The 22,452-nt window shown below is 62.2% G+C and overlaps 2 protein-coding genes across 15 annotated transcripts in view; both read right to left on the reverse strand.

Moving 5' to 3' along the window:
- Positions 1-615: 615 nt before the first annotated feature.
- Positions 616-15,892, reverse strand: DPYSL4 (dihydropyrimidinase like 4). The gene is made up of 14 exons (XM_070363255.1): positions 15,688-15,892; positions 12,185-12,273; positions 11,472-11,656; positions 9,419-9,583; positions 7,835-7,896; positions 7,552-7,632; positions 6,291-6,359; positions 5,741-5,861; positions 4,447-4,603; positions 4,094-4,235; positions 3,302-3,472; positions 2,830-3,009; positions 1,939-2,104; positions 616-1,303 (listed from the first exon to the last, which is right to left on the reverse strand). Exons 1-14 carry the CDS (start codon positions 15,724-15,726, stop codon positions 1,212-1,214), a joined length of 1,719 nt encoding a protein of 572 aa, XP_070219356.1. The 5' UTR covers positions 15,727-15,892; the 3' UTR covers positions 616-1,211.
- A 2,451-nt stretch (positions 15,893-18,343) lies between these two features.
- JAKMIP3 (Janus kinase and microtubule interacting protein 3) overlaps positions 18,344-22,452 on the reverse strand; it is a 90,908-nt gene continuing 86,799 nt past the window's right edge. For all 14 annotated transcript variants that reach the window (XM_070363470.1, XM_070363469.1, XM_070363467.1 and 11 more), the window contains one exon: positions 18,344-20,791. The gene's annotated coding sequence lies outside the window, so the exon portion shown is untranslated. The remainder of the gene's footprint in view (positions 20,792-22,452) is intronic.

Genomic DNA, 22,452 nt, shown 5'->3' on the forward strand with positions numbered 1-22,452 from the left:
TCCAGCACGGTGCCCGAGAGGCCCAGGTTCAAAGTGGGGCTGAGGCTGGGCATGGAGGTCAGGGCACCCCAGAGGGGCTGGCCGCTTGAGGGGGGGCAGCCTGCCCTTCCTGGTGCTCTTAGGGTGGAGAGTGTCCCACGCCTGGGGGACAGACCTGGCAGGATTTTTATGAGCAAGGCTGAAGCCAGGAGGCCAGCCCAGCAGCTCCATCTTCTGGAAGGTTCTGGGGGCAGCGCCATCCGTGGGTCTGGATCAGAACCCCAGCCTGCTCTGCCTTAAGGGGGCAGCACAAGCTCCCCACACGCCATACTGCCCCAAGCCCTGCTGGGCAGCTTGAGCCCACCAACTAGAACATGGGTAGGGGTCCTCCCAGCGCCCCTCTCCTTCTGGGTGTCTGGCTCTCTGTGACCTACAGGCCTGTGGGAGGCAGAGCCCCTGCCCACAGCTCAGACCCAGCCAGCCCTGCAGTTGTCTGGTGGTCCAGCCTCCCAGCCGTCTAGAGGCAGGACCAGAGTGCTGCAGGATGTTCTCGAGGATGCCACACACGAACCCCTGGGGGATGGTGTAGGGGCAGAGAAGTCAGGGCTCTCTACACGCCAGTGGCTTCCAGTCCAGATGCCTTTAATCAACCTGGTTCCATGGGATTGGGGCCGCTGGGCAGCGGGTGGCATGCAGGTTCCTGACTACAGTGCCCTTGGCACACAGGACGGCGTCTCTAATCAACTACTGGGGACACACGTCGTAGGAGAAGGAAGCACTCAGCTCCGGGCCCCTGGGGCCCCTGGAGCAGGAAGGGCTCTACGGACGGCGTCGGGGTCTGGTCCCTGGGAAGTCTGAGAAGTGCAGCGGCCCGCACGGCATCCCCGTGGGCCCCTGAAGTCACAGCAGCTCGGGCGGGGCCGGGACGGCAGCGGAGTCGGGGACGAGGGCACCATGCCCTCCGCCTTCCGTCCTGGGCGTCTCCAGAGGTCGCCTTATGAGGCCCCCGGGCTCGGGGCCCCTGAGCTGCCCCCACCACCATGCCCAGCCCCTCTGCCTGCCCTGGCAGTGAAACCTCACCCGTTCAGCCTCTCCTGCGGGGGCTCCCTGTAACGGGCTGTGGGACCCCAAGGGGAGAGGTGCTGGGGAGGAGAAGGGAAGGCCAAGCACCTTTCAGAGTGGGCTCAAGGAAGGGAGGGAACAAGGAGGGGGCCGGCCGCCCGCGGCAGCTCCTAGGACAGCGACGTGATGTGGGAACGGCCGCCAGGGGGCGCCATGATCTTCTGGGCCGTGCGCCGCGCGATGTGGTCGTCGGCCTGCGAGCCTGCGGGAGGGCGGGGCGGAGGCCGCGCTGGGGGGCAGGCAGACCCGCCCGCCACACCCCAGGGGCCAGGGCTGCAGACCCTACGCTCCCCGACGGCCTGGCGCCTCCCCCGGGCAGGTGCTCCCCCACCGAGGCCTCAGACGAGCAGGCTGGTGAGGCCAGGTGTGCCGGTGGCCAGAGCCCACAGGTCAAGGCCGGCCGTCCGGGAAGCCTGTGCGGAGGGGCACAGGCCAGGCCAACCCCAGCGTCCCTCCTCCGGCCAGGCCAACCCCAGCGTCCCTCCTCCGGGTCTCCCCCTGCACGGGCCCGGGATGAGAGAGGGCTGGCCCCAGCCTTCAGGACGAGGCTGGATCCCCGAGGCCGGCAGGGACTGGACGTCAGGGGCTGGGTTGGCCCCCAGTCGGGCAGGGAGGGCTGGCTCTCTCTCTAGGGAGAGCCTGGCTCAGCGCCTCCCTGCAAATCCACACCCCACAGCCCAGACCCTGAAAGCAGAGGCTCGAGCTGGCGGCTACAGGTGAACCCCTGAGACCCCCAGCCCCCTTCCTTGTGCACCTCCCGTGAGATGCCAGGGCTGGGGGCTGGGCACGGTCCTCGGGGCCCAGGCACCGAGACCGAGCACCCCAAGCTCCACTCACCGGACAGGCTGAACCCCGACTGGTGCAGGTTGCGGAAGGGGGGCACGGAGATCTTCCCGGGGCAGGACGCACGGGCCTGGGACCCAGCCCCCGGCTTGGTGGGTGCCGTCACCTCATGGACCGGCCCATCGTAGAGGCCTCGGGGCACACCATGGATCTCCGCCAGCTGGGGGCCGAAGGGCTGGGTGTGAGGGGCACTGAGCCGGCCCCAAGCTCGAGGGCAGGGCCCCCCACCCCCAGGGGTGTCCACCCGTGCGTGTGGATGCGCACCCCCCTCCCCCGAGGTGGGCGGCATGCCCAGGGCAGGTCTGGGGGAGTGGGGGTGCAGGCAGCTTGAGACAGGAGCGCCGGCAGGTCAGGGTGGCTCCGCTCCTGCCCTGGGGAGGAGCCAGTGCCAGTCCCAGCCCTGCCCGGGGGCTGTCGCTCCAAATACAGGTTCAGACGATGTCATCCTAGACAAGTGGGAACGGGGCTGCGATAAAGCCAACCTGCGTGTAGTGACCACGCGTGTGTGTGCAGCTGGGCCTGTGAGCACACGTGTGCACGCGTGAACCGCCTGTAGTGTGTGCAGGCCGCTGGCCAAGCCCTGGCGACGAATGAGGGCTCAGGGACACTGTTTGAGCATCCCGCTCTCCTTCCTGAATTCACTAAATGCTGGGTGACCTCTGCTAGGCTTGGTGGCTGTGTCCCCGGGGGCGGCCACTCAGGGTTTCCTTGGCCTCACACCTGCAGTCTCTGCAGTGACGTGGGCGGCCTGGTCACGAACGCAGGCGAAGAACCGCCTGGACTGGTGAGGCCGCTGTGCCTTTCTGACAGCAGGGCGGCCAGGGGCAGGCTGACCATGAGCAGGCCTGAGGGCTCCGCCCGCCCACCCGCCCGGCTCAGGCTCACCCGGTTTCGGGCCTTTATCCTCTTGTAGACGAAGTCAGGGAAGGTCTTGCGTGGGATGAAGCGGCCGGTCCCGGGGGTGACGCACAGGGCCCCGTCCTCCAGCACAACCCGGCCCTGACTGATGACCACGCTGGGGGCTCCTCGGCACTCCAAGCCCTCAAAGATGTTGTACTCCACGTTCTGGGGGGACAGCAGCCCTCTGAGCCCTCAGGAGGCCTTAGCACTGCTCAGAGTCTGGAGCCAGGGCCCCGGTGGGAAGCGTCCACTCAGCCTGGGTTGGGCTTTCGAGGGGCAGCTGTGCCTGCACCCCTGGCCCCTCGGACACATCTCCCGGGCACACACAGTGGGTGAGCTCTGCCCCAAGACAGGGTCCCCCGCCCCCGCTGGCCCTGCCCATCCCAGGATGTCCAGGATGGCTGCAGGTACCCCCCAGACCCCAAGCTGGCCCCCATGTGGGACCGGCTTCTCTCACCAGGCTGTGGCTCTTGGCAGAGATGATTCTTGTGGCCCGGGGATTCCATATGACCAAGTCAGCATCGGAGCCCACGGCCACCCGCCCCTTCCTTGGGTAAAAGTTGAAGATTTTGGCTGCGTTCGTACTGGTCACGGCAACAAACTCATTCTCGTCCATCTGCCCTGAGGCCTGAGAAGCCAGAAGGCGGGGTCAGGGGCGCCCCTCCCCAGCAGCATGCAGGGTCTGGTCTCCGGGCTCCCGTGTGCACGCGCCACCCTCCAGGCTGAGGGCAGCGTGCCTCAGTGAGGCCTGCGGGTCTGGTCCTCCCTGGGCACTGAGCCCATCTCCACGCTCACTTTGTGGGCAAGTGAATGCTGATGTTTCCACAATGACATCTGTCCCCAGAGGATGTGACTGGCCCCCGGCGATGGCCAGGAGCCTGGGGTCAGGGCCTCGGCCAGGGGGAGGGCTCAGGGCCAGGGCTGGGGGCGCGGGGGCGGAGGCCCCAGGTGAGATAGACGTCTGGGGGAACCTCGGTCCTCCTGGGGAGACACTGCAGAGTGTAGGGACCCCCTGTGCTCAGGGCCGGTGTATCAGGACCAGGGCGGGGCCTGGCTACGTGGAGTCTCCTCTGGGGGACTAGAGCAGAATGTCTGGGGACCCCAGGGTGACTGGGCTGGGGGGGCAGCCGGGAGCCCGCCCGCCCTGAGCTCCGCGCCACGCGGGGACTTTGCTCGTCCAGGGGCTTCCCTTTGTGGTCCCGCCAGCTCCTCCACGAGGAGGGGTCCCATGGCCCTTCATCTCACCCACCACACACTTCTCCCAGACCACGGACATGCGCTCCTCCACGCCGTTGGTACCCTCGGGGATGAGCGTGAAGTTGTCCCTGCCGACGGCCTTCTGAGCGGTGGTGAAGGTGCAGTGGGCGCTGCCAGTCACCTGGAGGTCCCCGCTGCAGAGAGCCGGGGTCACAGGGGCCCAGGGGGCCCGTCCTCCCCGAGCACCCCCACCCCACGCCTGGCCACGGGGTGGAGTTGTGCCCGCAGGGTGCGGCCAGGAGGTGGGCGCAGGCTCCCTGGACGGGGGGCCCAGGGACTCCTGCCTGGACAGCAGGGTGGGGGAGAGCCCCGCAGCTGGGGGGCGCAGGGCCAGGGGCTCCCTACCTGGACAGCAGGGCGGTGAGGTGGTCCGCGGTGCTGGGATCTGGGCTGATGGGGGGTGACGTGACGAAGGCGGCGGCCTTGGCCCAGTTCTTGCTCCAGTAGTGCGAGCCGTCCGCGCCCAGGCCGGCGGTGATGGGCTCCCCGAACACCACCACCCCTGTGGCAAGGCGTGAGCGGCACCGCGGCCGCAGGACCATCCCCCACCCCCGCCACGGGCTGGGCCAGGCCTCCCACCATGCTGCCCTTCAATTTCCCGACTGCGAGGACTGCTCCCTGACCCGGGGCACCGGGCCTGCCCGGGGCTCCTGCGGGGCCGCTCTGCCCCCGCCTCGCTCTGCCGGGGCACAGACACACCGGCTGCCCCGCCCGCCACGGACCTGCCTCCTCCACGGCCCGGCGTCCAGCCAGACGGCACCTGGCCCCAGACCCACGCCCGCCCCCACCCGGGAGGTGTCCAGGGAGCAGCAGCTCGGCCCGGGGGTCAGCTGGGCGGGGCTCTTCACACAACCTGAGGGTGCAGGCTTACACACCACACCGCACACACCATATACACAGACACACACACACACATCATATCAGCACCACACACACACACACACACACCATACACACACACATACACATCATGTAAGCACACACACACAGACACACACCATACGCACAGACACACACCATACACACAGACACACACCATACACACACACAGACACATCACATAAGCACACACACACACACACACACCATACACACACACACACACACACCACACACACACAGACACATATCACGTAAACACACACACATACTATACACACACAGAGACACATCACGTAAGCACACACACCACACACACACACACACCATACACACACAGACACATCACGTAAGCACACACACACACACCATACACACACACACACATACACCAGACACACAGACACACATCACATAAGCACACACACCACACACAAACACACACACACAGAGACACATCACGTAAGCACACACACAGAGACACACACCATACACACACAGTATGGCTCTGACACGCACTTCTATGCACACAGGGCCCTTAGCCCCACGTGTGATTCAAGACCCCTGTCAGGTCCCACTGCTGTCTGGACAAGAGGGAGTCTCAGGCCGCCCCCATAGGCTACACCCGCAACCCTGACAGGAGAGGCCCCTGAGGAGGCCGGCAGGCTCGCTGCGTCTCCATGGGGCCGCCCTGTGCTGCTCCCAGTGGCTGTGGACGGGAGCGACCCCCAAGCCCCTCCCTGCTCCAGCCAGCACCCACCTCGCCGCTTGGCCCGGGCGATCACATCGGCCGCGGCCTTGCTCATGACCTTGGTGACATATAGGGGGCAGCTGGCCTGCCTGGCGATGGTGACGGCGCGGTACACGGCCTCGGCCTCCACCTGCAGACGGGCTGCTCAGGCCATGCAAGAGCTGGGGCTCCTGACCGCAGTGAGCCCGCAATGCCCCGGCCACCCACAGATGCTGGGCCCAGAGGGGCACCTGGGGGTCGAGACCCCAGCCTGGGGCTCCTGACTGCAGTGAGCCCACGATACCCTGGCCACCCATAGATGCTAGGCTCAGAGGGGCACCCGGGAGCCAGGACCCCAGCCTAGGGCTCCAGCCCAGAATCTGCGCTGGCCCGCACCACCCCAGAGTAGACCACCTGCCCTCTGAGCCTTGCGTGCAGGCCTCAGCGCAGCCCACGGGCAGGGGGCCAGGAGCCCTGACTCACCCCCAGGCGAGGACAGTGGGGTCACAGTCCTGCCCGAATGGGGCCCAGCCCGTCCCCGATGAAGGCCCATTGGGGTGCCCCACAGGCTCACACCTACCTCCTCGGGGTGGCTGAGCACGTGGCCCTCGGGGCCGGTGACACCGAGTTCCAGCAGCCGCTTCTGCTCCTAAACACACACCTCATTTCAGCCTGGGAGTAAGTAGCACGGCCCCGGAGGGCCTTGCAGGGTGCGGTCCACAGCCCAGGACGCCTGACCCTGAGACCCCCGAATCACCCACCCCGAGAACTTGGGGGGAGTACAGGGGTCGCGCTCTGAAGGGGTGACTCCGGCTCCCCGAATCACGGATGAGGGAGCCCCAGGGCTGCAGAAGGCCGGATGCGCCTGGGGTCACAGGCCTCCTCAGTGAGAAAGAAGGTCAAGGCCCCCCAGCCTCGCCTACTACTGCTTCCCCAGCAGGTGTGTGCACGGGGTGTGCAGGCACGGGGGCGTTCACGGCCTGGGTGCGCATGCATGGGGCGGGATTGGGGGCTCTGCACAGCCAGGAGTGGGGCTGTCTCAGGCTGGTTCACCCCAAGGTCTGAGCACAGCACCCGCTGGTGTGGACGAACTCGAGGTGGAGAACCGGGGAGGAGCCGACCAGAACAAGCCCCTCCCCCAGCACACACCTCCCACCCTCCTCCCGGCCCAGCCACCCCGCCCTGGAGACACACGAAGCAGGCACTGCCCGGAACCCCACACGCCCCTCCCGAGTGTCCCCGGCTCCTGGTGAGCTTGGGAACCGGAGAGGCCAGTGGGTCCCAGAAAGCTTCTCTGCGGGTCTGGAACGTCGCGGGGTGGGGGGGTGCTGTGTGTGTGACACCCCCCAGACCCCCAGGCGGCTGGGAAGCTCCTCCGTGCCCCCTTCCACTGCCCGGACCCTGTGGGCACTGAGGCTGGTGGGCAAACAGTGGGGGCAGAGGCCTGGGCTTGCGGGGAAGGTGGGGCGTGGGCAGAAGGGCCAGGGCCTCCCCAGGCAGCAGCCTCGATGGAGGACTGGGCCACAAACCCCACAGGCGTGCCCGTGGGCAGAAGGAACAGCTCTGTAGGGCCCAGTCCTGGGCCAGAGGGCACGGGAACCCGCCTCTGCGTCCCCTCCCACCCCAGGAAGTTACACCTCAGTTTTGGAGAATTTAAGGTCAGACGTGTGAGGATGAGGGAAGACCTGCTGTGGCCAAGAGCCCGCAGGCTCCCAGCAACCCCCCTGCCTGACCTTCGCCCTGAGCTAGCTATCACCCGGGCCAGGTTCCAGGTCCCCCCCCCCCGGGTTTGTGGCTCTGCGCTCGCACGGCCAAGGGCAGGGTCACCCCACCAGCCCCACCTCGTCCACGATGTCCCCATTCTCCGCGTGCACTTGGGCCACGGCCCCCAGGTCCCGGATGACACTGAAGATCTCATAAATCTGGGGAGACGCAGGCGGACCGCATGGGGGCGAGGCCCCGCCCCCAGCACCCGCAGAGCCCGCCCCCAAACTCAGGACCTCGTGGGGGCGAGGCCCCGCCCCCAGCACCCGCAGAGCCTGTCCCCAAACTCAGGACCACGTGGAGCTGAGGCCCCGACCCCCAGCGCCCGCGGAGCCTGCCCGCCCACCCCCCGACCCCTACCTGGCCGTCTGTGCACTGGTGTCTGTCTTTGTACGCCATGAAGACCAGGAAGGAGTTCACACCTGGGGGGAAGCAGGAGAGGTCAGGTGCCAGGTGAGGGTAGCCTCTCCCAAGGGCCTCACCAGCTGGCCTGGCGGACCTTGGGCATCAGCCCCACATACTCCAGACCAGCCCAGACTGCGGCAGAGACATCCAAGCCCATCCAGCTCCTTGAATCTGAGGTGAGGAACCAACTGTTCCCTAGCAACAAAGCAGGTGAGAACCCACACACCCTTCACTAATGCACCCCACACCCACTATCACTACCCCCCCACGACCCCTAACAACCCAGCCCATCACTAACCCCCCACGGCCCCTCACACCCACCCTCAGCCATCACCAACCCCCCAGTGCCCCTAACACCCCACCTGCACCCCATCACTCACCCCCATGGCCCCTAACACCCCTCCACCCCATCACTAACCCCCACTGCCCATACACCCCGCCCCATCCATCACTCACCCCCACGGCCCCTAACATCCCACCCCACCCCATCACTCACCTCCCACCGGCCCTAATACCCCTCCACCCCATCACTAACCCCCACTGCCCCTAACACCTCACCCTTATCCATCACTCACCCCCCATTGCCCCTAACACCCCCCCACCCCATCACTAACCTCCACTGCCCCTAACCCCCTGCCCCATCACTCCTCCTCACTAATGGCCCCCCATCACTGCCCCCTGCCCCAGCAGCTTGGGGGTGGGTGATGGCTGCAGGTTCCGGGTTTGCACCTCTGCTTTGAGCCGCCAGGCTGCAGGCCCCCAGGCCAGGCAGGGAAGGACCCAGGAGGCAGAGCTGCTGCCTGGTTGAGGCCCCCGCCTGCCCCCGGGTGAGGGCTCCTAAGTGCCAAAGGTCACAGGCCTGAGGTCCATCACTCTGGAGGGAACCTCCCTACCTCCGTCAGGTGTGTGGTGGAGCAGGCGCACCGCTTCCTGGGCTGAGAGACCAGTAGCCTCCCGGCCTGGCCCGGACTCCGATGCCAGCACCACCATCCCAGGTCCCATCCCTGCTGGCCCCTCTGACCCTGCCCTTCCACTCCCGGCTGTGAGCTGAAACCACACTCAAAGCTGATCACCAGAGGTCAGTTACAACATCCACCTGACTTTCCTTCAAATCCACTATAAACTTTGATGTGGTTTTAGCTTCAGGACTTTTGATTTAAAAAAATATTTAAGCCTGTTTATAAACTGCCCTGTTTCTGTTGAGGCAGCAGGAGAGGACTGTGGGTTTTAAGGCATCTCCTTCTAGAGGATCTTCAGGGCTAAGAAGGCTTATCATGCTTTCCTTCCCCCAGGCCCAAGACACGAGGGGACTGTGGTGACAGCTGTGACTCTGTCTTCTTGTGAAGAGAACAGCCCCGAGATGTGACTCCCAGGTGCGGGCACAGCTGACCTCTCAGCCCAGCAGACCTTCAAATGGCTCTTGTCCAACTTACCCCACACCCAGCCGCCTGCCCTGGAGTCGGATGGATGCAGCGTCCACCTGACCCCAGAAGCGCAGGCCCCGCAGCCGCCCCTCCACCTGGCTAGCCTGCTGCTCACCTTTGTCCCTGACCAGGGCCTCCAGCTCCTCTCTGGTGCTCTCGTGCCAGCGGGGGATGTCCACGTGCAGGGAGTAGTCACAGCAGGCCCCGCCGTCCGCTCGCTCCCGCCACTGCTCGTAGGCCGCCAGCAGGCTCACCCCTGCCTCAGGGAACACATGGTCCACTGCGGAGACAGCGTGCTCAGCTAAGTCCCCCACTCTGGCCACCAGAACCGCCTGGGTCTCCAAGGGAGAGTGGCTTCACGCTCCCAGGAGACCAGGAGGCACGTTTGAGAAAAGCAGAGGAGAGACTTCGAGCCTTATGTGGGGCTGGGGCTGCTGGGACCTGTCCATCCATCCTGCCCCTTGTCCCCAGCCTCTCCCTGAGCAGAGAGGAGGACCTCGCTCCCCAGCGGACTCACCCTAAAGAGCCTGGCTGAATGAGGTGCGCCTGGCAGGCGGGCGTGGGGTGGGGTGCTGTCCACAGTGCTGAACCTGCGAGCCGGCCCACAGCGGCACGACGGGCTGGCTTCCCTTGTGCCTCCCTGACCACGCACACCATGGAGGGTCCCCTCCCACCCTGGAGAACCAGGGTGAGCACATGGACACTGCACCGTCCCTCTGGCCCCGCCGGCAACCCCGTGGCCACGGCCCACACCCCACTCACAACCTCTGCCAGGAGCAAGAAGAGAGCTGGGCGGGGTGGCCGGTGGGAAGGCACGCCCACCCGGGGTTACAGGTAGACGTTGTGCCTCCCCGCACACCCCTCATGTGGGCCCCTCCGCCTCACACGGCTCCGTCGCACACCCAGGACGCTGTCCTGCGGGCGCTCATGGCTGCAGTCCTGTGGAGGCCAGCCCATGCCTGCAGCACCTCCATCCTCACAGCCCATTGGACACCTCAGCACCAGTGGGAGACGCAGCCAGGAGGGCGTCCCACTCGGCCCGGGCCCCCCATGACCAGCAGGACCAAGGGCCTGAAAGAAGAGCGCTCCCTCATCAGACCGGGGGGGCAGACCACTGTTGGGTTTGGCCACTGCGTAGCTCAGTAAGCCACACCAGGCTGGGGCCTGTGAAGTCGGTCCGAGCACCCGGAGCAGCCCTTCCTGGAGGCAGTGGCAGCGCACACCATGTGCCCACGTGTGCCTGGCAACCACGGGCCCCCTCTCACTCCACCCTCCCACCCCCTGCCTCTTGCCCAAATGTGCAGGGAATCATGATGTTTAACTACGGGCTGCCTGAGGTCACCGCCAGGCCGTGGTGCAGCCAGGGTTGGACCAGGTCCGGCCCGAGCGGAGGCGCCTGCCCTTGGCGCTGTGGGGCTGACGGGTCTCAGGGAAGGAGAGGGGCTAAATGCTGGCTTCCTGTCCGGGCTCCTGAGCTGACCACGGGCAAGTTCACGGTGGGAAGTGAACCCTTCACAAGCTGTGAACTGGGCTTCTCTGCCACGCACGGCGCTCAGGCACATCAGAACAGTGCTTGTGCCTGGTATGGGGACTCTGGGGGTTGTTGATCGGATAACAGTATTTTTATCATCCTTTCTCTAAAACACCGCCTCCACCGTCTTTAGCTCTTCCGGACATGAGTTTCTGCAAACCAAGCCTCAGAGGAGGTGAGGCTCAGGAGCAAATGTGTCTGACATTTCAGGCAACGCAACCCCTGAACTTGTCCAAGGCACTCGAGTTTTCCAAACCAGGACCTTGGCCAGCTGCTGGCTTCCCGGGAAATAATCAACTATGGGCACATTCCATGGAAACCCCAGGAGCGCTCCAGTGCTGGCCAAGGCAGCACACTCAGGCTGAGGAACTGGGCTGGGCCATTCAGCACTTCAGCCACTCAGCATTTCTCAGAGTGAGTGCAGTAAAGAGGAACCATGGCTGATTCATGTTGAGGTTAGACAGAAAACAGCAAAATTCTGTAAAGCAATTATCCTTCAAAAAAAATTATATTAAAAAAAAAGAGAGAGAGAAACAGCCCAAGAAAACTCCACCAGGGAAAGCGCTTGCTGCAATATGCAAGCCCGCCAGAGGCCCAGAGTTAGGACAGACCCCCCGCCCCAACGGACGACACTCACATATCATGGTTGTGCCCCCTGCCAGGGCGGCCTTGGTCCCCTGGCAGAAGTCGTCGGCGGGGGTCATACCCAGGACGGGCATCAGCAGCCGCGTGTGGACGTCGACTCCGCCTGGCAGGACCAGCAGGCCGTGGGCATCGATGGTTCTGATGCCCCCAGGGACAATGAGGTTTTCTCCAATTTGCCTGAAAGCAACAGAGACCCCACTGGTTAGGAAGAGCCCTGAGCGAATGTGAATGGGGCCCTTGGCAAGGCTGCGGAGCTGGGACGCCTGCCCTTGGGCTCCTGTCCTGGAGGCGAAGGGCAATACAGCCAAGGCCTAACTGGACCCGCCCCCGACATTGCTGGGGGACAAGCCAGCCCCAGGGGCTCAGGACAGCCAGCATGGAGGATCATGACCCTGAGCTGGTCACTGAGGTGTCCACTCGCAGCCTTGCTGACCAGAGGTTGGAGCTGCCTGACAGACACGAGCAGAGAAACGAAAAGGTGTGGTCAATAAGCATTTTTAAGCACCTACTGTGAGCCCACAGGTACTGAAGCTGTGATAACAGAGAAGTAGGAAGCCTCGTCCTGCTTTCCAAGGGCTCGCTGAAGGTGCGGGAGGGGCTGGAGTTGTTTCCAGGGAACGAGATTGTGGGAAAAACCCCTCACGCGGACCTTGCCCAGAAGCAAGCTTCCAGGCAACGGGTGACCGCGAAGAGGCAGCAACTCACTTTATCAGGCCGTCCTCCACATACAGGTCAGCGTGAAAGGACTGGTCATCATTCACGATCTTCCCCCCTCTGATCAGGAGGCGGTCACTCTGTCCGAAACAGATAAATAAACGGGGGCACGTTTGCTCCAAACCGAGTGACCCATCAGTACACTGAGCACCAGCTTCCCTCTGAAGTCACGATGGAACACACGTCTGTATGTGTCCTTTGGACACGGTCTATGCGTGTGGGACCAGCACAGAGCCTGCAGGGTTGGCCACCCCACCCCGCGGCGGTGGCCCTCGGAGGCGGCTGCCCACAGGCCCTGCACGTGACCCACACCCACAGTCAGGCAGTCTGGCCTCACCGAAGACACGGGGCGAACGGCCAGCCAGCTTCCCGCGTCACCACGGCAAAGCCATGTCAGTGCGCGTAGCCGTGCGTTTGACCACGGGCACGCCGTCAGGTGCATTGCCAAATTTCTAAAGCCCATGCCGAGGGGGAGGTGGGCCATGTCTCGCTTGGCCCTGTGGGCCTGGAAGGCCGGCCCTCCCTGCAGGCCCCACCTGCAGAGGCGGCTCCAGCTGACAGCCAGGCCAAGCTCCTTCCAGAATCTCTGTGGCCTGTGACGGTGCCTGGAGGCGGGGGTTAGAGCAGGCCCCGGCAGGCAGGGCCCTCCCGCGGGATGGCCGCATCCCAGTGCGGGAAGACAGATGTCACACATGCAGCCGTCACAGGAGGTGACGCTCGTAAGCGCACAGAGGGACATTTCGGGGCTCCCACAGAGACCAAGAAGGGCCTCTATGAGGAGCTGACGTGGCCGTGACTCAGGCCCGGGCCAGGGAGCAGCCCGAGCAAAGGCCCGGGGCAGAGAAGAGCCTGGCTGATACAGGATAGGGGGTGGCAAGCTGGGGTGGGACGTGCTGGGCCTGGGGGGTCAGTGGGCCACCAATGGCCCCTCAAGCTGTGTCTAAGTGCCTGCAGAGAGATCACAGTGGCCTGGGTAGAAAGAGGCCCTCATGTTCAAGGACAGACACAGGTCATGGTTGCAGTGGTGTCCGTGTGTCTGGATGAGATGCGGGGGCCCCCTGGCTGGGATTATGGGGTGGATGAGAGATGGACTCCAGAGAGGCTGAGAGTCGGGGGGCAGGAGCTGATGACGGAGAGGCTATGGGGGTGCAAGCCAGGAAGACACTGGGGTGCTCGTGGCTCTGGTGCCGCCTGGACGTTGCCCCAAGGAGGTGAACAGTGTCAGGGAGTGTGGCTGTTAGGGGCACGTCGCGGCACGGAGCTGGGCCGCGATCAGTCCACTTCTGATGGTTGGGATGGAGGGGAGATGGGGGGCCGGTCACAGGCTGTGCAGGGTGTGGGGTGACGGCCGGGCCTCAGTGGAGCAAAATGGCGAGAAACACAGAAAGGGTGGTGGCTGAGAGCAGGTTGGCGGGTGAGAACCCAGCCCTGTGGCACGTTCTCCCACAACCTTGAGCCTCACACTTCCCAGGGCTCGGATAGCCAGAACCACAGCTCTTTCACGGGGCTCTGGCCCTGGCCTGGGGCTCCTGGGTGCCCACCCAGAGGCTGGGCTGGGACTCCAGCTGGGAGCTCTGGTTCTAAACCCAGCGTCAGCCTGAAGCCAGAACGGAAGTGTGCAGGGCACTTAGCAGCTCTCTCAGAGGCTGCTGAGGGGATAAATAATTCATGGCTTATGAGCCAGAGCACATCACTCTATTCTTATTAACATCTAGCAGTTTGGGATGGATTCTCAGATTTCTATTGACTCAAAGTAGAACCTCCACCCCACAGTCGACAGAAGGGTGGCTAACGAGCCACAGGCCAGACGGGACCCCCAGCTTGTGCAATCTGCCCAGCCCTGCACCAAGGATGGTGTGCATCTCACGTTGGCTGAAAGACATAAGAAGACTATATTGAGACTCATAAAATTATATGAAATTCACATTTCAACGCCCACAGCTCAACTTTACTGGAACTGCCGCACCCATTCGTTCCCGAGTCACCTAGATGGTTCTCCTACTGGGCTGGGTGGCCACGCCAGAGGCAGTGTGGGCCTCGAAGCTGAGAATACCTACTGGGTGCCCTGCCACCAGCTCCGGTCTACGCCATGGACTGGCCCCAGCTGCCGGGGCCTCTCCTTGCTGGGTCCTCAGGGACTCACTGCCCAGCCCCCTGAGGACCAGGCCTGGCCCTAACCGGTCATATCACAAGGACTCACCTCACCCAGCTCCCGAGCCAGTGTCAGAGCCTGGCTGCCTCCTCCTGCAGGGTCCCCACTCCACTCAAACACACCCAAGAAGAGGAAGGGGAAGGCTTTGGGCAGGAAGACGGTGGTCTGAGTCCCCATTCAACCCCCAGTTTTCAGACTTGGGCACCTTCCCAGGTTTGGAGCCAAGAGGGGAATGCAGCAGCCCTCAGGACCGGGGTGACAGTCTCCTGACCTGGCCATCTGGCCTCTGACCCACCCAGAGGTGGGGCCACCCTCCCCACCCTGTCAGGCCCTGGTGGGCTTCCTGCATCAGGTCAGAATCTGGGCCAGTCCTGAGGCAGGACCCCCTCCTTCCCTGAGTGTCTCAGGATGTGAACTGGCAACCCCACGGCCCTCCCCTGAAGCCAAGAGCAGAGCTGGGGCTCAGTCCGCGGGCTCCCAGGGGCAGGCCGCCCCCGGGCCTCCAGGCACCTCCCTCCGTCTCGCCCTCCCCCTCTCCCTACCCACGCTGGGCTCCCGCCGCCTGGAGGGAGCGGCTTTGTTTCCTGGCAGCCCTGGGTGGACAGTCGGACTTCCCCCACCTAGGGCGTGTGGTGTTAGAGGGTCTTCTCCAGGGAGCCGAGCTGCCTGGGTGCCCGCTCGGTGACGAGGGAGCACTCTCCCCACCACCCCCCGGGGCGGGGGTCTCCAAACTCCAGCTCCAAAGAGGGCTCCGGGCGGCCAGGGGCTCCGGGGCTCCCGGGGCTGGGGCTGAGCGCCGGCCTCAGATGCTTTGTCTGGGACAAAGAGCTCCCGGTGCGGCGGGGGCGGCACAGGGGCGGCCGAGGGGCGGGCTGCGCGGGAATGGCATCTCTGCACCCGAGGCCGGCGGCTGGACCAGCCTTGTCAACAAAGGGCCGCGCTGCCCGCCAACTCCGAGCGGAGCTTAGAGAGAGGCCCCACGGGGTAGGGGGGAGGCGCATCTGCGCTTTAGGAAGCGGGTCTCCCCGCCCCCACCCACCCCCAGGCTCGAGCCCTCCCCGGGCGCAGAGGGGGTCTCAGGGGAGCCGGCTCCCTGAGGGTGTCCAGCGCGGCGCTCGCGGGCCCCCCCCCCGGCTGCGCGGGAAGGAGCTGGGCAGGAGGGGGCAGCGCCGGGACAGGGCGCAAGGTGAGGTGGGGGGCGGGGGGGCCTGGGCGCCGAGGGAAGGGGACCCGGCGCGCGGCCGGGAAGGTCCTCCTGGGGGCCCAGAGGCCAGGCCCCGCCCGGCGCAAGGGGCGGCAGGCGCGGGGCTGGCGGGAGCGGGGAGCGGACAGCGGGGCTCACCGTGATCCGGGGGATGCTTTTCTTGCCCTGGAAGGACATTCTGCTCTTCCCGCCGGCGCCAACGTCTCGGTTGGCTCGGGCGGGGCGTGGCGGGCCTGGGGGTCCCCGGCGGGGGATGCACCAGCTAGGCCTCGCGGGGGAGCCCACGGAGCCCGGGTGTGTACGTGTGGGCGGCGGGCGTCCAAGTGCGAGCGCGCCGGGCCGCTCAGCTCGGTTGCCGGCCCCGCCCCCGGCCCCGCCCCCGGCCCGCAGCTGCTCCCGGGTTCTCAAGCCCCGCCCCGGCCCGGCCCGGCTCCGAGAGGCTGCCGTCAACTCCGGCTAGGCCAGCCCGGGCGGAGTCGGCACGCGAACTCTTGCAGGCGGAGTGGGATGGGGGTGGGGGTGGAAAGACGGTTGCCACTGGTCCTGGCCAGTGTGTGGGCAAAGTTCCCCGCCATCCCCCCGCCCAGGATGGACAGGGAGAGGGGTCCGGTAATGACCTGCCAGGCCCCGCTTTGACCCTGGCCAGCCGGAGGCCCGCCACCAGCTCCCTGATGACCCAGGGCACCCAAGGCCACCGAGTCTAGTCTCAAGTCCAGGCTGAGGATCTCAGGGAGCTGGACTCCGTCCTGAAAGATGTTTCAGGCCAAAGGTCGGCTCCTTCGAGGATTTGCCAGGGCAGGGCTGGGAGCGCCAGACCCTGGGGCCGGACAGTGGAGACACCTCCCTGTGAGACTGTCCAGGGCCAGCCCCGCAAGCCTTGAGGACAGGAGAGGGGCTGCAGGGACACAGAGGGGACAGAAAGAGACCAGGAGACACAGAGAAAGAGCTGTGCGAGCCCAGGACAAACAGAGCAGGAAAGCCCAGGCCTCGGGGGGTGCGGGCTGGGGAGGGGGCGGAGGATGGGGAGGTCCAGGCTTAGGCTTGGCCCGTCGTGGGGAAGAGGCCCTGCGGCCAGCGGTCGCGTCCCCGGGGAGGGGTTGGAGGCTCTCCGAAGAGGATGGGCCCCTGGATGGCTCCCGGGGCGGCCTCTGGGGTGGATGCGCTGCGCCTCAGGGGCAGAGCCCGCGTCCCCCGTTCACCAGCCCCGCCGCCCGCAGCCCCCGCACCGCGGCCACTACCTGCTGTGGGCCGTGGGCCTGGGCCGCGCTGGGCCCCTCTGGGAGACTCGCCGCGGCCCCCAGGCCGTCTCCACCTGGCTCGCTGGGACTCCCCGGGTAGCCGCTTGGCCCGCTGTAGGGCCCTCCGCCTCTCGGATCCCGGTGGCCGCCTCCCAGCTCGTCCAGCGACAGGGTCTTGTTCTCAAAGGCGTCCTCCACGCAGCGGAAGACTCCGCCGAGCTTGGGGCGGGCCTGGGGGCTACCCGTGCCCCGCGCCCCCAGGCAGGCGGGCAGAGCCCCTGCGGGCTCCTGCGGCCGCCTCGCTGCCATTGAGGGAGCGGGCGAGGGGCGGCCGGTCCCGGAGCCTCCAGTGGCGGGGTTTGAGCTCTGCGCGTAGACGGGGCGGACCCGGGCCCGGCGCTCCCCCCGCCCCTTTCCCTCTGCCCGCCCTCCACCCCCCACCCCCACCCCCCACCCTCAAGCCTTGCCCGGCGCCCGGGCGGAGCCGGCGCTGTCCACGTGGCGGGTGCTGAAAGCTCCGGGTCCGGGCTGAGGGCGCGCTTTCTGCCCAAGCAAAGCCGCTTCTGACCTCCCTTTCAACCTGCAGAAGGAGCTGAGGAGAGGAGGCACGGAAAAAAAAAAAAAAAAAAACAGTTTTTCGAAACTTCAGCCACATTTCCAGGCCCTGTGGGCGATCCCAAGTCAGGCAAGGAGGCTCTGACTCAAACGTTTGGCAAGTTGGAAGGACAGAGCAGGGGTGGGGGGGGGGGGGGATGATGCGACCACGGAAGCTGATCCGACTGCCTGGAAAAACAGACTTCGGGTGTTTCCCTGGTGCTCCGGTGGTTGCGAATCTGCCTTGCAAGGCGGGGGACACAGTTCCGTCCCTGGTAGGGAAACTGAGACCCCATGTGCTGCAGAGCAACCAGGCCCCTGTGACGCAACTAAGACACAACGTAGCCAAATAGATAAAGACTTATTTTTTAAAAAGCAAGTTCCGAGTTTGGGTGGGACATGGCAGGAGGACTCCCAGCCTGCCCAGCCTCCCAGGACAGTGCTGTCACTAAGTCAAGCCCCGCGGGGATTGGTTTGTAAGGAAAATACATCCTAGTCTTTGCTTCTGTTAAAACAGCCACAGCTGGAATTTCAAAGCATAAGCTGGGACAACAGGAGGCATAAGAACCCTGCAGAGCCCAATCAACACTTCCTGCCCCTCATCTTAGCCCCACCTTGGGTTCCCACTTTCCCAAAGAGATCCAACAGCCTGTGCTCACCTCTGTGGGGTCCCTGACACTGAAACATGTTCTTATTCATTCACAGAAATTCACCATTCTCAGGGACTTGACTTCTCCCTTGGTTCTCATTTGACAAACAGCCCAGGAGCAGGCCTCCCCGTAGTTGACCCCAGGTGACCTCAGAGCCTGTCCTCCAGATGAGCCCCCCCCCCATAACTTAGGACGGGGCTGTATGTGAGACGCCTGGGTCCCCCTTCCCAATGCGCAGAAGGCCCAGCTCTCCTTTCTGGTGTGGGAAGACGCACTATCATTCAGAGAGTGGACACAGAACACAGAAGTGGCTACTGTAGCCGATAAGTCCAGACTTTAATACTTTGTGAGGTGGAGAACTTTGATATTCTAAGATTTAAAACAATCTTTATTAAAAACTGTACAATAATTTACAAATGAGTAAAAATTCTCTGGTATATATCATAGGAATCACAATACAAAAATATGTGTAAAATTCTGTAGTTAATCACCATACAAACCTATTTTAGGGCTCTGAATACTGTTTAGCACTAAACAGAGTATCACGTGTTTAGAGTGTGGTTATTAAGGAACTGCTTCAGGGGACACAAACACTGCTTGGCACATCGCCGTGAGAAAACAAGTCCTCATTCGTGTTTGCATAAATTTACAATAAAGCTTTTAAAAAATACACAGTAAACAAATATATGATTTGATACCTATATGTACAGCTTGATTTTCCTGAGCCTAAACGTAAATCCATCACTGTGCTAAAACATACAGTCCATCTTAAGGTCAATGACGCAGTGATGGTCAGCGTAGATTAATGTCCAACACCTCCAAACCCACTCCCGGCACGCCCTCCTTCCTGACTGCCGGCACTGGTGTTCACAGCCGCGTAAGGCACTCAGGGTGTCCTGAAGGCTACAGGTTCCTCGAGGGCTGAGCACTTTAGGGAAAAGCCACAGTCCTTCAGCAACTGGAGCTTGAGACCACGGGAACGAGGTACACACACTGTGTCAGCAAGGAAGCTGCGGCGCACGTGGATTCTGGTTTGCACAAACGAAAGCACGTGTGTGTGTTTCTGGATATTGTGCACATGGCCATGGTGATAACTGTTGGGCTGCACACATCTCAGTTACACAGTAAACATTTCTGTGTTTCAACCTCTTTGTGACACTTCCTCTATTTGAAGAGCTAGTGAGCCCAAATATTCAATTCAATCCAGTCCACTGGTTTTGAATAAAAGGTACATTCTAGTATTTAGAGAATGCATATTATTTTAAAATACTTGACTTCTTCAGATGCTCAGTGGATTGGCAGGAAATAGTGACAAATACGCATATTTGTCTCTTTCTTCTCTTTCTTTTTTCTTTTTCCAAAAGCCCAACCCTAAAATGCTGGATTTTGTAGGCAGATGAACAGAAGGTGCCTATGATACATGAACAGAAACAATGGTATCTGAAGAGAAAACTTGGCATTTCAACTCAATGTGTGCTTTGGGGAACATGCAGTTTCAAAATGCAGTTTGGTACATGGATTACTTAAAACATTCATTGAGCCATTTTCCCTTTCCAACGCACATCCTTTTTACATACAGATAATAATGACTTCATAAGCATTGGTACATATTTACATGCTTCTCTTTCCTGTAGAGTTTGCCTCCTTTTAAACATTACAGAGCTGTGATTGAGAGTCTGGGATGTGTGGGCATATGAAGTGCTCCAGACATATGTACCACATGAAAATCATGACGACCCAAATAAACACGAGGGGCATGAATTTGGGTTTCAAATGCACACTTTGGGATCCCAAACGGCCAGCCTGCATAACTGCTGTTCCTGGGCAGGTACACGCGGGGCTGGGCAGGCCCTCAGGGAGAGGAACTGTGGAGCGTTTCTCAATGCCTGCATCGTACACTCCACCAGACTTCACTCTGGGAGTTCATCCATAGCTCCACAGTGGCTTTTATTCACGCAAGTCTACTGTTTGCCTTTTGATTCTGACTACAACGAATGCGCCAAGACGACGCAGTCATCAGAACAGGACAGAAGAATGCAGGGAGGGCTAAACCGGACTTTGGACTTGAGACACAAACCCTGACATCAAGCTCAGATGGAAAAGCAGTGGACTGGCCCCACTTCTTGCCCAGGTGAGCATGTAACTGTGGCTTTAATGACAACAGAAAGGATGCATCCTTCTCGGACAAGCGTTGATTGATCACGCATTGCCCAGCGGAAAACCTGCACCCGCCAGAGAAAAGCATGTCTGTCTGATCCTATCATCTTTCTCTTGATTCATCCTAGCAAATCAAGCCTGGTCTGGCTGCCTCTGTCGTCCGTACCCGAGTTGAACGTTTCCTCCAACACAAATATAAAGTGACCCTAACCCTTGCAGACACACAGGCGGACCTCCCTCCGCTCCCGGGCAATGCGGCTTGTGTTTCTCTCACAGAGTGTTGTCTTATGGTCTCACCTGGCTGCCCGGCTCATTACCCGGTACGTCAATCTACAAGTGCCTCAAGAGAGCTCAACCCTGTGCGTCCTCTTCTGACAGAGCATGTGTGTGTGCACATAGATTCATGCACACACACACACACGTTGCATTACTGACAGCACAATCTTAGATCTCAAGGGTGCGAGGTCAATAGAAGGACCACCTCCAAGCCACAAGTCAGGCTGTGTCCAAGCGCAGGAAGGCTCTCCCAGTCTGTGGACCACGAAGCTCACAAGGAGTGGAACTCACGCTTTAAACTGGCTTCATCTACGTGCTGCTTCTCCTCTGAAAGAGAGTGAAGACAGACGCTTTCTGTTAGTGTGAGATATCTGAGCCACTGGCGGGGACTCCAGGCAGGGAAAAGCTCTGGAGAAATGATGGATGCTGGCTCCACAGGTGGACAGTCTGGCCCAAACACCGTGCCATGCTGAGCCTCTGCCTGGAGATGCTGAGGGCTCTTCCCAGGAGCTGAGAGGCCGCAGAGGTCAAGTGCCTCATGAGGTTGCGTGCAGACGTGGCCGCAGAGCTCCCTCCCACACGGGGGAGGATGCCACTTATGCCGAGCTTTTGTTTTTTCTCAGTACTTAGGAAGTGGGCCTCTGTTATGTGCCAATTCTTTCTTTTCACCTTTTACATCTTTAATATTTGGAAGAAGTTAAGAAGGTGCTTCCCAGGATCTGCATATAACAAGAAGGGTGGGCCGTGGAGCAGCAGACTGGTTGGGGGGAGAGGTGAGGGAGGAGGTGAGGGAGGAGGGAGGGAGGAGGGAGAGGGAGAGGGGAGGAGAGAGAGGAGGGAAAGGGAGGGAGGAGGGAGAGGGAGAGGGGAGGAGAGAGAGGAGGGAAAGGGAGAGGGGAGGGAGAGGGAGAGGGGAGGGAGGAGGGAGAGGGGAGGGAGGAGGGAGGACGAGGAGGGGAAGGAGGGAGGAGGGGGAGAGAAAGGAGGGAGGAGGGAGGGGATGGGAGGAGGAGGGGGACGGGATGGGACGGGGGTGGGTGGGGCATCCAGAGGTGGAGCCTGGGGTCACAGACATTAGAAACTCCACAGAGTATTTTTGGTTTTTGATTGTTTAACTTCTCAGTAAGAGGATATTCCACCAAGAAGAATGACCACCAAATGCAGTGGAATTGCAGTGAGCTCATCTCAATGAGTGTCACACCTCTCCATTGACATCTCTGCTGCATTCAAGTGACACTGCTTCTTAGGCCCTCCATCTGATCCATTCCTAAATAGGTTCCATTAGTCCATCCACTTTGAGCTGTTAGAAAGGACCCTCTCATTTTGCAGATGGAAAGACCGAAGCCCCGAGACACCAAGGGATCTCCTGAGGTTGCACCGGGCTGACCAGAGCCAGGGCCCCGGCCACCTGCTCGCGGGCCTCCACCACGTCACTGCCCCCTTGAGTTAGGATGACGACTGTCTGGGGTGTGAGTTGCACACGAATAAATACAGAACAATCTTGTGGAAAATAAAGTCACCCTCCAGCTTGAAGGGACAAGGTGACGGCATCCTGTTCCCTCAGGTCATGGGCCCCTTTTCCTGAGCCTGCCTGCCCTGCTGCCCTTACATCCACAGCACTGCGTCCAGGACGGGCATTCCTCTGCTCTCACCCAGGACTGTGGCACTGCACGTGCACACACACACACATGCACACACACACACACAGAGGCATGGTTTGCTTCCAGGCTTCTAGACCTCCCCTCCCTCCTGACGCACACACACGCACACATGTGCACACACGCACACATGTGCACACACACACATGCACACACACACAGAGAGGCATGGTTTGCTTCCAGGCTTCTAGACCTCCCCTCCCTCCTGACGCACACACACACATGTGCACACACACACACATGCACACATACACAGAGAGGCATGGTTTGCTTTCAGGCTTCTAGATCTCCCCTCCCTCCTGATGCACACACACGCACACATGTGCACAC

This window comes from Bos mutus, chromosome 26, assembly GCF_027580195.1.
Source record: "Bos mutus isolate GX-2022 chromosome 26, NWIPB_WYAK_1.1, whole genome shotgun sequence".
NCBI lineage: Eukaryota > Metazoa > Chordata > Mammalia > Artiodactyla > Bovidae > Bos > Bos mutus.